The sequence below is a fragment of the Serinus canaria genome, chromosome 2 (genome assembly GCF_022539315.1).
Source record: "Serinus canaria isolate serCan28SL12 chromosome 2, serCan2020, whole genome shotgun sequence".
Taxonomy (NCBI): Eukaryota; Metazoa; Chordata; class Aves; order Passeriformes; family Fringillidae; genus Serinus; species Serinus canaria.
This window is the reverse complement of record NC_066315.1, coordinates 77537983-77552104: the sequence shown is the minus strand read 5'-3', so window position 1 is coordinate 77552104 and position 14122 is coordinate 77537983. Positions and strand designations below refer to the sequence as shown.

At 34.2% G+C, this 14122-nt stretch overlaps 1 protein-coding gene across 1 annotated transcript in view; it reads right to left on the bottom strand.

Moving 5' to 3' along the window:
* Window positions 1-809: 809 nt before the first annotated feature.
* MARCHF11 (membrane associated ring-CH-type finger 11) overlaps window positions 810-14122 on the bottom strand; it is a 31824-nt gene continuing 18511 nt past the window's right edge. The window contains exons 3-4 of the mRNA XM_030232473.2: window positions 8309-8501; window positions 810-1302 (exon numbers count right to left, since the gene is read on the bottom strand). Of these exons, the coding sequence (XP_030088333.1) occupies window positions 980-1302; window positions 8309-8501 (516 nt within the window). The 3' untranslated portion in view covers window positions 810-979. The remainder of the gene's footprint in view (window positions 1303-8308; window positions 8502-14122) is intronic.

Sequence of the window (14122 nt, the reverse complement as noted above, 5' to 3'; positions counted from 1 at the left end):
AGAGAAGCAAACTTCACAGCATTGATCTATCATAATATTGGCTCATTTTTAATATGATGATTTGTTCCCTGGCAAAATTAGGGTTCTGAATTATTTATACTTCAGTTTCTATCAGGATTTATTATTGTTCCAGAAGTTGCAATGCACATTTCTTCTTTTTTAAAAGTTTTTTTTTATTTGTAAAAAGGGATGGCAATGACCTATGATTAGAATGGTACTAAAGATTCACACATTGCTAATTCCAGCAGCGCTGCTGAGAGGGTAATGTCACTTCTGTGCACAGGCACATCACCAGCCCTCTGCAGATCTTAAGAGACTCGAGAGGCAGTGCAAGACTCTTCCCCTGTCTGTGTCATACTTGTGTCTGATAGCTTGCATGGACATCTGGGAGAGCTAAAAGAAAAGACTTCCCATCTTCCTTTAGGTTCTGTAGAACACCCACTGGACTTCCTGCTTAAATGCAAAGGACAATATATCCTTCACTTACTTTCACACACCTGAAATGAGCTACAAACAACAGCAAAATAAAGACAGAAAAGGAAAAATATTTGACTTGTGTCAACATTCTTATTCTTTTTGGAAGAATGTTGACCAGTTTAATCCTCATGAAAGTGGAAAAAAAATAACAGTAGTGGATTAAAGCCAGAGTTTAAGAAAATACATTTAAATATATCTTTTTACTTAAAAATGAGTTTCCTCATCATTCAAAGACCTAAGAGTTAAGCTATGTTACATACACCTCAGGTACAAATTGAGAAAAGATTCAATAAATCAGACTATATAAAAAGCAAGAGACTTTTTCCCCCAGAAAAATGTATTTGTGTTTTATCTGATCATATAAAAAACATTAAATTTAAAAAAAAGAAGGGTATATATTTTTCAAGTGTTAATGGTTTCACCATTCATCATAACTACATTCCGCAGTCCTGTAACACCAGGGCACATTATCCTTATCTGTGTAGCACAGTGAGCACAATCTTTACACTGAGGTCACTCTCATCACTACTTCCCCCGAGCAGTTATCCTCTGATGAGTCCTCCTGAGGTCTCATGCGGTTGAACAGGTGTAACAACACATAGCCACACTGAAATCTTGGTGAGGTTAACTGTGTTGGATGAACTAAACTTCTGTTTCTAAATGCAGTCAGTGGCAGCCACAATGTCCTCCCTGCTGAGGATTCTCCTCGATTGCTCTCTTCTATGTCCGTGGCTTTATCATAATTTAACACATCCCAGTGTAGATTCACAGCTCTCCAGCGCTTAAACACTCGATAAACAGATGCACCTTCATGGACTATCAGTCCTGAAAGTAAGAGGGAAAAAAGAGCGCTTATACAAAAGTTCAATGGATACCATTTTGAGAGCAAATAGAGATTTAACACATTTTAATGACTCTGGCAATTTCCAGATGCAATTAAATTACTCATAACATTAATAATTCAAACAAACTGTACATATGCAATTTAACTGGTTATTCATTTGTTTGGGAGGCAGGAACATGCAGAGGAAATAAGTTGTTCTAAATGAAAGTTCAACATAACCAATACTGGAATAATCTGAGCATGCCTAACTAAATAAATTATTCAGATTAAAGTAAACCAATGCAAAACTGACAGATTCGGATATTGACTGATTATGCTAGTAATTCCCTTGTTTATGGTAAGTGCTATTTATTTACTGAGATTGGTACTGCTTTAAGTAGACATTTAAGTAGGTTAGACCTTCTGCAATGAAAAGGACAGTCCTAAATTTGTTTAAGAGTGTTTCATAGAATTCAGTACAGATACTGAAAAATTTAACTGCTTTCATATTCCCAGTTCAACTTAGGAGCCCATAATATTTATGAAACAGCTGTAAATATAATGACTTTCCTGTCTTGTTCTTTAGAACAAAACGAAATTAAATGTTATTATTAACTACAATGAGCATGGTAAGGATGATAGACTTTCTTCTTTCTCTTCAGTATTCAATAGGAAAAAGCTGTAAATTATTTTTTTCTTGAGACCCAGAAATCTTTTAAAAGGTCCTTCAAGGAAAATACAGAATTTCTGGAGTCCTCAAGAGACCAATCTGCTTATGAATTTCCATGTAGCTAATATTTATGACTATTGTATGTGTTCAAGCAACTTATTTAAAGAAATAAGGCTTCTAACTTTTTGTATGCATGTATATGCTTATACTCACACTCTTTATACGTGAGTATTTCAAATATGGATCTACTGGAGAGACACATGGGGCTTCTGCCTTTCTTCTAGTTTTTTCCTCAGCCAGCCTGCTTGAGGACACTTACACGGTTCTGAGCAACACCACCTGTTTTCTCTGGCTCCCTGCTTTGGGAAGAGAGCAATCTGCCTAGCCAAAAACACTTATAAGTCTTTTGTCCAGTGTGCTCCTTGCCTAAAATTTTCCTATACATGGCCACATCTATAATATGATCTGTGGTGTGCTTTAGTCCAAGAGATTGTATATTGCTTGTTTCTACACAAGAAAATTGTGATTTAAGTGTCTGAAGTCCTTTAGCACAGTTAACTGATACCAGAAAGGAGATGCTCACAGAAAGATGACACAAGCTGAAAGGGTGGTAAAAATATTTACATGAGCAGCAAACCTCACATTAAAGTGCAATGATTCGCAGATAGCAACGCCTACTCTAACATATTTTTAAAGATCATTACACTGAAAGATGGAGAAAGATTTCTTTCAGAAGGGCATGATAGTGAATGCAGCATCTCTGTAAGGCTTTCAAGTTGCCTAAAATTCACTGAAGCATCCAATACAGCAAAAGTAGCAGAAAACAAACCTAATTAAATAGTAAATATTCTAAATGTACCTTGTAACAGCAAAGCATTTTAGTGGAATTTTTCCTTGATTTCAAGATTTCTATCTTTATCTTCTCAGACATAGATAAAATAACCTGTCCTTAAAATTTATCAAAATAATTTAGTCGATACATAAATGTACCTTCAAGACTGGCTTGATTGCACAAAAAAGAATAATGTATTTGATCCCATACAGAATCTACAAACCAAATTAGCCATAGTTTTACTGCTGTGACAAAGATTCTTTTGGATTTCCTATAAGGTTGATAAAGGAGATGAGAATAATCTTTCTCAACCTGTTCCTAGAACACAGCATTATTTGGTCCAACTTCTCTCAAGTCTGTGATGAAGTAAAGTTAAAAGAACCTATGAACTCCAAAGTAAAGATACATGTCTGCACTCCACTAGAACCTGAACAACATATTTCAGAACAGAGAAGGAAGTATTTGAGAAAGGATCATTGAGATACATGAAGTACATTTAAACAGTCAAAATATCTTTTCAAAATTACAACAGAAAAAGTGGTAGGATGACTTCTTTCAGGGAGCTCTTTTTTACTGTCTTGGATTTTTTAGGATTTATTGAAATTATGTTTACAAAGTTATTAAACATTGGCAAGGGTTTCTTTATAGTGGAAGCTGTCAGTCACATATACTTTAAAAGAGCTAGAAAACAAAGGATCAAATATCACAAGCCTTGGCATAAAGTTGTCAGATTTGGCAGTGCTGAAGGAGAAAAGCAGCACTTTCATAATTCTTCTCATAAAAAGTTTTAGCTCCCTTCTTGATAGAGCTATAGATTGAAAAATACCTACATAGATGAGACAAAAGAACTGGGGTGGGCAGGAGTGTGAAGTTCTTGGCACCAACAGTTCCAAGACCACAAACAAGAGGAACTCCAGGTAAGTTTTAAATGCTAGAGATTTTCCAGGTCCAGAGGAGTTCTGATGCTCAAAATATAAGTAGTCACTGAAGTGGAGCTGTGAGGAAATGGCAAATAATTGTCTTTCTCTTAAGGATTTCACAGCAATGAAGGTAGCTATGAGAGAGAAAAAAAGAACAAATCCCTGAAGAATACTTATTTGTTTCAAACACCATGATTTCAACAGCACAGAGGACACAGCAGAAAACTTGTAGGGGAAACATTTGTTTGACTCAGATGATCCCAAGAAGTATTAAAATTCAACTGTTAGCTGTTCAGATGTTTTGTCCAATTAATATCTACAAGGAACAGGGTTTTTGGATGATGGACCCATCTAAATGTCCTATGGTCCTAAGAAGGCTTTACTTTTAGGTTTTATCTCTAAGATGGAGGGAAAGCAGTGGGATCCAGCTAATAGGATTATGAAAAACTTAATTTTATTTTCTTTTTTTTATCTTTTTGCCAAGTACTATTCTATTCTTTCACTGTCTTCAAAGGTTTTCTTTTCCTGACTCACAAGATACTTGAAACTTTTTACTACTGAATGTCTTTACAAGCAGTCAACTTGTCTTACTCATATTTGGTGGTATTAGGTTACAACTTTATGTTATTTATCATACTAATCATATATATAAATATTTAGGAAAGGTCTTCCCAGTAATATCACAAGATTTTATCCAGGGATAAAAGATCATTTTCAGAAACAGACTTTACCTCTGGACTAAATGTCATGTCTTAAAACTATTCTAGGGCCCACAGATATAAAAAAAAGCAATCAATGCTCACAGCATTAATGTGAAATATATCCATGCTAAAAATAGTAATAGTAAAAAAAATATAATTCTTTGTAAACTATTTAGCATTAGATCCAGTGTGGGAGGAAAAAAAGACTTTCTGAGTAAAGACATATAAAGTGCAGCTAGATGTGTTCATTGTAAGGAACTTCAGCCTGTTCCTTTTTACAACCAAGGAGTTACAGGAATGTTACAAGGCATCAAGATCCTTAGCAGAGAAGAGGCTTTCAAAGGGTAGTTCACACTTCGCACTGGCTCCCATCTCTTCCTCCCTTGCCCCGGTACTACTGGCACCTGTCATGTGTCTAGTGCAATGCAACAACTGCTTTTCACTGATGGAAAAGGAGTAGCACTGCTGTTCTGGGATTGCAAACTAGCTGTTATTATTTGTGAGAGATTTTGTTCATGTTAGAAACCAGTAGTTATAACCATTTTCCAGTGAAAAAAATATAAAATTCTGTTAATTTTATATTTTCTGTTATGCAAAATAATTGCTAGGTTTAAAAAATAGAATGGCAAAGGCTTGATATACTGTCCTTCACTGGGTAGATAAGGGATTTATATTATTAATTCTTTTTATGAACTCATTCCCTTTGGTAATCCCTACATGGATGGTCTGATCCTAGCACTATCACTGGAATGGGTCTGGGTTTCACAGGCTGTAGTTTTGCTTGATCAGGGTGTTCAAGGTTTGCTTTAGGAAAACTTCAACCAATAGCAAATTTCAAAGAGAACAGCTTTACACTCAGCTTTGATGCACAAAGGTACAAGATAATGACTTGTAGGGTTAAAACCAACACTGATAAATAAAAACAATCCTATTTGTCAGGAATAATTCTGGGAAAATTCAGACTAGAAGAAAGAGAACAGTGGATACCATTAAAGCATGTACACTAGAATGAACAGAATATATTATTCTCACGAACTATAATCTTCAGGGTGTTTCTTTTGTTGAAATGTAAGAAAAGAGAAGTAAAATACAAGTTAGGTGTAATTTACTTAATAAGAAAGTGACTGGTGTGCTACATGTGATATAAAAGTCAATCATTGAGTAAATGAATTGTTATGTGCACATTTTCAAATATGTCATAAAAAAATGTCAGTACCTTTTGGCAAACTGCTTTTAAAAATTATAGCAAAGCATTTCAAAAAATGCTTCACAGTTTTTGTGTGAAGATATCTACACTTTGCAAACAACCAAAAAGTATTTGTATTGTTTCTGCAGAGGTGTAGGGAGGCATAACTGAAAGCAGATGGAATAAATCTTGGTCATCCCACCAGCATCTCAAGCATCATCTTAAAATACATGGTGCATAGGAAAACCTGTATGTCTGCATAAGTTTTTCATTGAAATAAAGAGAGATTACAGTGGAAGTAGAGGTATTTGCTCACTGTAAATCCTGTTCAAATCTGAGACAAGACCATGGATGACTGAACACAAATGAAAGGAGAGGAGATCCTAAGTGAGACCTGTAGCTGGTTGGAAGCATTACAAGCTTCATGATATAAGAGATTATTCATAATAATGGTAAAATAAGTTAATGCCTAGGGAAATCATCAGCATAATGGAAAGTATTTTGGGTTTTTAAAATAATTCATAAGTAATGCTTACATATATCTATTAGAGAATTTTATTTGAAAATTGTAAATTAAAATTATCAATCTAAACCCCTCACTTCATCATGAAAGAATAAGATGAAATTGAATAAGGTTGACTATATTAATGAATACTTTTAAGAGTTACAAGAAGTCCTGATCTTACAAGCTAACAGAATGCAAATTACTTGAAATTATATGCAGAATACGTCGGTCTGAATGAATCTGGGTTATCAAAATTCCTCAATTACAATACCTCCTTTATAAAGCTTTCTGAATTTTCAGATACTGTCTAGTAAATTCCTAAGTCATATGTGCAGTGAATTTTGTATCTATGATACAGTGTCCAAATATATTTCACTGTAGTCAGTTTTACGTTTAAATTTTCATTTATTATTTGTGATAGTTCTACAAAATATGCATTTATTAAATGACAGGCAAGTCAGTTTATCTGTGTGTTTGCTTTGCTCCTGCAGAAGCTCCATGTGAGGTACACGTTTGTTCAGTAGCTTCCACTTCAGCAGTGGCTTGAGCCTAGGCTTGAAAGGCAGCTAGGGATGCTAAAGGATGCACCAATCTGTGGAAGGTCACCTGCCAAATATTTACTTCTATGGATAAATACATTATAATTTCTGATTACCCACAGACATTCTTGGTTGATTTTGAGTTTAATCTGGTTTAGGTGTTTTAACAGTAAAACAAATGGGAAAATGAAAATAATTTGAAGTAACTGGTTATTTCAACTAGCTGATGCATTCCAAAGTATTTTTTTAACTGGGGAAAAAAACCCAAACAAACCAGAACTCCATATAAATTAAATGCTTGGAATGCCTGAAGCACATTTTATCTTCTTTTAGTGTATTTTTAAATGAAAGCAAAGCCCTCAGTATTGAGTGTTAAGCTGTAAGGGGGGATGTTCAGAAATCAGCATCTAAGAGGACATATAGCTGAGTCCTTTTATTCATTTAAAAGATGAGCACTTGTCCAAAGTATGAGATTCTGCTCACTTTTCTGTCTGAGATTTAGGTTCACAGAAGAAAGCCTGTGTTACAAAATATTCCAGAGCATGCTTCACTAACAAAAATTACAAAATGAACAGAAGTGCTGATGTAGCTGAAATATAAATACTTTTACAGTAATGGGATGGTTTCAATAAAAGATTATGTGGCTTTACAGTTGAAGCAAAACCCTTGATATTAGGAATCGCTCTGTTTCTTTGTCCCTTACATAGCAGAATTCAGCACTGTTCTAATTCCCATATATAAGATTCAGATAACATTTATCTCTCAGAAATGTCAATGCAAACATCAGATGGCATTTAACTTCTGAATTTTCTTGCAATTAAAATTCTGTGAATGTGGTTTGATGTAAATAATTATTACTAATTATGTAAATTTATTTATTTAAATTATATAATTATGTAATATTTAATGTAAATTTTCTCTCCAAATAATAATAAATATTCTAACAATCAAATCAGATTGTTTTACCAAATACTAAAAGGGATTTATATTTAAATATTCCCGGGTCCAGTGTATTTTCAGAAACTTCAAAAGTGGTCAATACAGTGTTGCAGTAAAATATATTTTCTTTTACAAGATTTCAGCTAAATGACTTGGGGCTTTTTAATAGTAAAGCAAGTTACTATAGTTAGCACTGTGCGAGTGTTTCATAATTGTTTATGATGTGCAAAGAACTCATGCCTGCCTTCTCTGTTCTCCTCCATTTCTAGCACAGTGACCTGTATAAATCTGTGCAACCTAATTTTGGGTGTGCAGCTTGATGACATCTTCAAGGGCTTCTTCTGTGCTTCACGATGGTACAATCTAATTCAAACTGTCAGAAGATGACAGTGTGTAATTTTACTAATTATTTTAATAACGTCTTTCATATTTTCATCTAACTCCCTGAACTTCTCTAGTCATTTTATTAAGAAATTTAAACTTATTCTGTTCTCACCACTAAGATTTTGTGAATCCACTGATGAATCTGAGAGTAAAGCTTCTTTGATTCTTTTCTCTCTGCAATATTTGCAACACTGTAAAAAGCAGCATTTGCCAAAGGTATCAGCTGAGAATAAATCTGCAAAGAACTGATCAATTAGAGTGACCAATTAGAAGAATAGAAATAGTCACAGTCTTAAACCACAGTCTGTGCTGTTTAAAGATTTTGAGCTTACCTATGCATACTAGATCCATAAAACCATACATTCCATAGCAGATTTGAAAAAGGATGTCCTTTCTTTGCCATACTGCATAAGGGCTGAAGGCTGACCATAGAAGCCAAGTCACACTTGCTACTAAGAACAGAGATCCTAGGATTACAGCAACCATCTGCACTTTCTCAACCAGTGTTATAGTAATGCTTTGCCACTAAAAGAGAAACAAAGTTGTATAAGATAAAAATGTTATTGTCCATGGTTGCACATTCAACTCCATCTTTTTTCCTGAAATCAGAAATTAGTATTTACACATATCTTCATAGATATTTACTAATATCCTTGATACTGACATTTTATAGATCTTTTTTCCTATTTCAAAGTGAAGCTAATAGTTGCTTCCCCATTTCCTCCAGTATCCCTATCAATACGATCTAGCTGTGAACTTCTGAAGAGTTAATAGTTTTGTTTCTGTTTTGAATATGTAGGCAAAAAATATATTAAGTCTTAGGAATGGAACTCTGTCTTTCATCTTTGGAGGGCAATGAACAGAATAAAAAAGGAAGAAGACTTTTTCAAATATATGTTATGTTAGTGTGACAGGCTTCCTTTCCATCCCTCCCTCCTGAAGTGTGAAACCGTTTTCCACTTTCAGGCTTCTCATCAAAGAAGTTCCAGACATACCAAGGGAGTTGTCTTTCTCTGCATAAACCAGTGTAAACAGCACAAAAAGATCCCTGCAACCTAGTGTGGAAGTGACATGAAAACTCAGGAGAAGCCCTGAATATAGATAGCACAAACATGTCTTTTCAGTGCACCCCAATTATGTCCATCTTTCCAGGGCAGTCTGTATCTTCCATATGTGACATGACTCTGATTTATGGTGGTACAAGATATAAAAGAGTGTGCGTACTGACTTCTGTCAAGGTAAGAGAAATACAATTCCATTAAAAGAGTCACAAAAACAAAACACAGCATAAGGAACTAATTGTTCTAGATTACCGTTAATGTATATGGCTTTTCTTGGACATAATTATGTAAATTACTTTGGTAGACTCCCCGCTCCAGCCCCATCACTCCTTCCAGGGCTGGTGTGAAGATTTAGCAGACAGCCATTTTTCCTGTTCCTAATTTTGGATGTCCCAGCCCCCTTCCATAGCTGCAGTAGGGAACAAGTGGAAAAAGCTAGTGCAGTAAGGGTTTTCTTGCCTCTATTTCCATCTGGCAATAATTTTTCCTTTTTCTTACTACTTTATTAAAGCCTTCTCTTTATTACTGCTGTCGGGTACCCAGTACCATATAATCATAGGATAAAATAATAATTCAGGTTGCAAGGGGCTGTGAGAGCCCTCTGGTTCAACTTCCTGCTCAAAACATGATAAGGGGATGAGATCAGACCAGGTTGCTTCGGGATTTATTCTGTAACACCTTGAAAACTTCCAAGTATGGAGGCTGTTCAGCCTCTCTGTGCAACTTGCTCCATTTCTTGATTGTACTCAGGTTGAAAAATGTTTTTCTTCAAAAACATTTTTTCTTATATTCATTCTGATGCTCTTTTGTCCCACTTATACTTTTCCTCCCATCAAGTACCACTGTGAAAAGCCTGGGTGAGCAATAGGTCCCCTGTCCCTTTCTTCTCTTTCAGCTTTTCCCATTAACTTTTCTACTGTAGCCTAATACAAGCAATTGGTGCTACATTTCTTGTCTTGCAACCTTCTGAATATAACAGTACAAAAAGACAGATATATACAATTTGTAAATCATCTATCTTGAAATAATATCCTTTTATAATGAACTCATGAAATGCCTACTAGCTTTTTCATGGAACATGAAGGTCTGGAATGGGGCTATTCATGCTAAATACTACCTTTTTATGTCAAACAACAATGGATACTAATTTCCTTTGTTAAGTCTCTTTATGAAGGTCCAAGAAGGTCATTTACAAGTGATGCATGACAGAATGGTGTGACCTCTCATGACTCAGTATACAGGATTGGAAATTCAAGACTGAAATTCATTGAACATTCATTAGATTCCATAGGGTAATGTTAAACAAAATTATTTTTCATTTCTCAGCTGAAGCTACATAGCGTGACTTAGCAGAAAACTGTCAAAAATGCTGTTGGTTATGTATGTCTATCGTCTTTATCAGTGTGAGACAGAACTGTATTAAATTTCTTTGGAATGCCTGAAATCAGTCCATTTACATGAAGTAAAGCTTTAACTGTCACAAAATATTACACTGTCAAATTCACAGAAGAAGCTGGCAATAAACTGAAAAAACTTATATAAATGAAATCAACAGCAGATCTGTCACAGTGCAATTTCAGAAGTTTGTAAACTCACTTCAGTTTATTTTAATTTTCTTTTCTTTTTTTTTTTTTTTTAAACTTAAATTGCTTATAGTTAGTTTGCAAAGAGACTAATGAACAAAAGAAAAAGCAATCCAAACATTTGGGATAAATAATGTAGCATGCAGCCTAGATAGCTTACCCCCTATTCTGATGTTGCCTGAAAACCAGTGCATCTTCCCCAGTGCCAACCACTCCTACTACCCATTTCATGAGGACTTTTTGTTGGCTTGTTGTTGGGTTTTCCCAATTCTTTATTTCTAGAGAAACTTGACCTTGAAAAGTTCTAAGAAACATATATATGACCCTCACCTCTTCCTAGCCTCTTCTAAAGAACGTATTCTCATTATTTAACTCTTCTCTTGATCTGTCAAGAATGCAAGCAATAGAATCTCTCAACCTCAATAAAGTCAAGAATTCCAAAGATTCCACATATTAGCACGCTATCAAATTACTACAATTACTGAGAAAAAAACTACAAACATTCCAGAGGTTGTTGTTTCCAACTCTTCTACCTTTAAAAATCAATGAACAGTTCCAAGAAAACCCCCCAAACCAACAAACCAAAAACTCCATCAAAATAATAAAAATGAGAACCCCAAAATAGGATTGGATATTTTTTTGTATTACCCAACTACTTGAACCTTTGTGGTATTCACTCCCTTTGTTCTATGAAAGAAATTTTAGTCCTCCACCTTTTTCAGTATGAAGGTCAGCAATAATCAAGAAATTAAAAAATTTTACAAAATTTTCCTCCCTATTACTGTAATCTGTAAGTTAAGCTAACTGATGATATTCCATAGTAGATGGGTGAGGAAGGACTGTGTGTAAAACAGAAGACATTGTAGAGGCCTAAAAAATTTATGTGAAACCACTAACTTGCCTCCTTGTGGTCGGCAGTCTGCCATAGGAATCCAGCACCCCAGGAGCGATGGGGTGGGATGGATTGCTGTTCAGGTTTAACATGTGATGAGCTTGGGGACCTCATCTTGTGTCTATGTTAGTCTTTAGTGCTAATGGCAAGAAGAGTGTGGATATTCCTGATGGTTAACTTAACCCAACTGAAATTTCCTCCTCCTTGCCCTTCTCCAATATGTTTGGATTTGTAAAAGTCTGAGATTGTCTCTGGGAAATGAGTGTCTTGATTTTTTTCCCCATAAATTTGTTTGGGTAGAAATTATAAAAAGGCGAGCAGATGTTACTGGGACAGGTGTATTTTTCACATAATGTAAGTGGTATTCTGTAGTTATGATGTTATTCACATGTTGATAGAATCATCAGTCCTTTCTTAAACATGACCAGCATTAGACATTAGACAATGAGATGAACTGCACAGGACTGTATTGTTTGGTTGCTTTGCACTTCATCACGAGGCTTGTGAAGAGGAACTGAAGTTGTGGTCACACCATTTGCTTGTGCCTGAAGTCTCACAGCATGACTAACACATGTGAGAAAACAACTGAAAGAAACCCAGGAAAAGAAAGCTCCTTCTAAGAGTAAGATTCTTATTATAGCATCAAAGTCAGTTAAACTTTCTTTGATTTCTCACAGTCATTTTCTTCATTGTATTCACTGTTATGTTATAATATTTCACCTTTCAATGTCAAATTAATGGCTTATGAGGTCACAAAATAAAAATTATTCAGTGATAGTATGTTGAGAAATTGCATTCAGAATATAACAGACTGAATTATTTAACATTGTAAATTCAATGACCACATTATTAGTGTGCCATGACTTAAATCCTTATTTCCACTAGTGTTTCTCATTTTCTTCATAAACTTGCTTCTAAAATTTTAATCATTCATGATTATAAATAATATTATGACTTTCTAATTTGTTTTTGCTATTTGCTGACTATACACTCCACAATCAGTAACAGTTATTTTAGCTAAACATTTTGCCAAGTTAGGAAAGATCTAGACAGGATTTTAGTGTCAGCTTCTGTAAAGTAGATGACCCTAAAAAATAAATATTATGAGAAAGATTGTCACTTTTGCTCAACAACTATAAAGAAATGGTGAAAATTTTTTTATCTTGATAGCTATAATAAAACTGTAAGTTTCAGATATAATACTTTTTAAAACCTCATTTATGAGGTTTTAAAAATGCTTATAAGTTTTATATAATTAAGGATAATATGTAATATAATATAACATGTGGAATTATTATAAAATTATTGTAAATTATTAAATATATAATAACAATATTTTAAATTTCCATGAAAATCCCTTTTCATATTCCTTCACATAATATATGCAGTGGTATGAAGTACCATGCCATCTCAGTTGCCCATGAAAAAAAAGCATTTTATTTTAATTTACAATGATGGCAAACACTTCCTTTGAAAATGGTGTTTTAAACAAAATATAATTAATGCTTCTGATTTTAATGTAATACTTTCTGCCCTTGAAAACTTTCTAGATTTTTACTTCTTCTGACACTTCATCATGTTTGGTTCTTTTAAACTTTATTTACCACTGGTCTTCCCGAGATAAATCATTTGGGAGTATAATATATTAATGGTACTCTAGAGTTCAAATTCTAACTCCAGAAATATTGCTCCTCTTTTCTTTTAAGGCTTCTGTCAAAGAAAAATACAAATATAAGGAAATAATTCCTTATTTTTGAGGGTGAGACTTTCAGAAGTTGAAGGAAATGTATTGCTTTGATGGAATAAAGTTAATACAGTTATGTGCATGTCTTTACTAACATAACGGTGGATAAAATATTCAAAGGTCTGTCATTTTTGAGATAAATCAATATTAACTTGGCTTTGTTTTAATAATACCTTGTAGAAGCCAATTGATTACTGTATAATACATGGCAGAAAAGTGATCTTAAAAGAACTGATACTGTGCTTGTACTTAGAATACTTTGCATTAAAAATGTCTGCAAAGAAACGACAGGTTTTCCTACATCCTCAATAAAGAACATATGAAATTTCCTTATGGCTACCCAAATGTGAATCAGCTTCAACTGTACCAATTTATAATCCACCAAAATTCCTTAAGAAAATAAACTGTTATGGGGTTATCCCACTCTGTTCTCTCAGAAACACAATTTATTACGGGCACTGCTGACAGAAACCTCTCAATCCCTTCACTCATTCTGGAATGAATATTTTACATGTCAGTAACAATAATGCCTGGCTGTGACCTACTGTAACATGACATGATTAACCTGAAAATATACCAGATATACAAACTCAAAAACCTTTTGTTAGATTGCTCCAATTGCTAGAACCAGCTCTTACAAGAAAAAGTTTTTTCCTACTGTCATCCGTTATCCATTACAGTACTTGTGATCTGCATACATGTGAATAAAACTTACAGAGAAGCAAAAGAATACACTGATTTAAGTCCAACAAATCATTTTTGAAATGACTCTTCCTCACTTTATCTTGTTGGTAGTCTATGTGATCAGATAATTAGGATTTCTAAAATGTTTTTCAGTAAGAAACACTGACTAATAATTCAGTTTG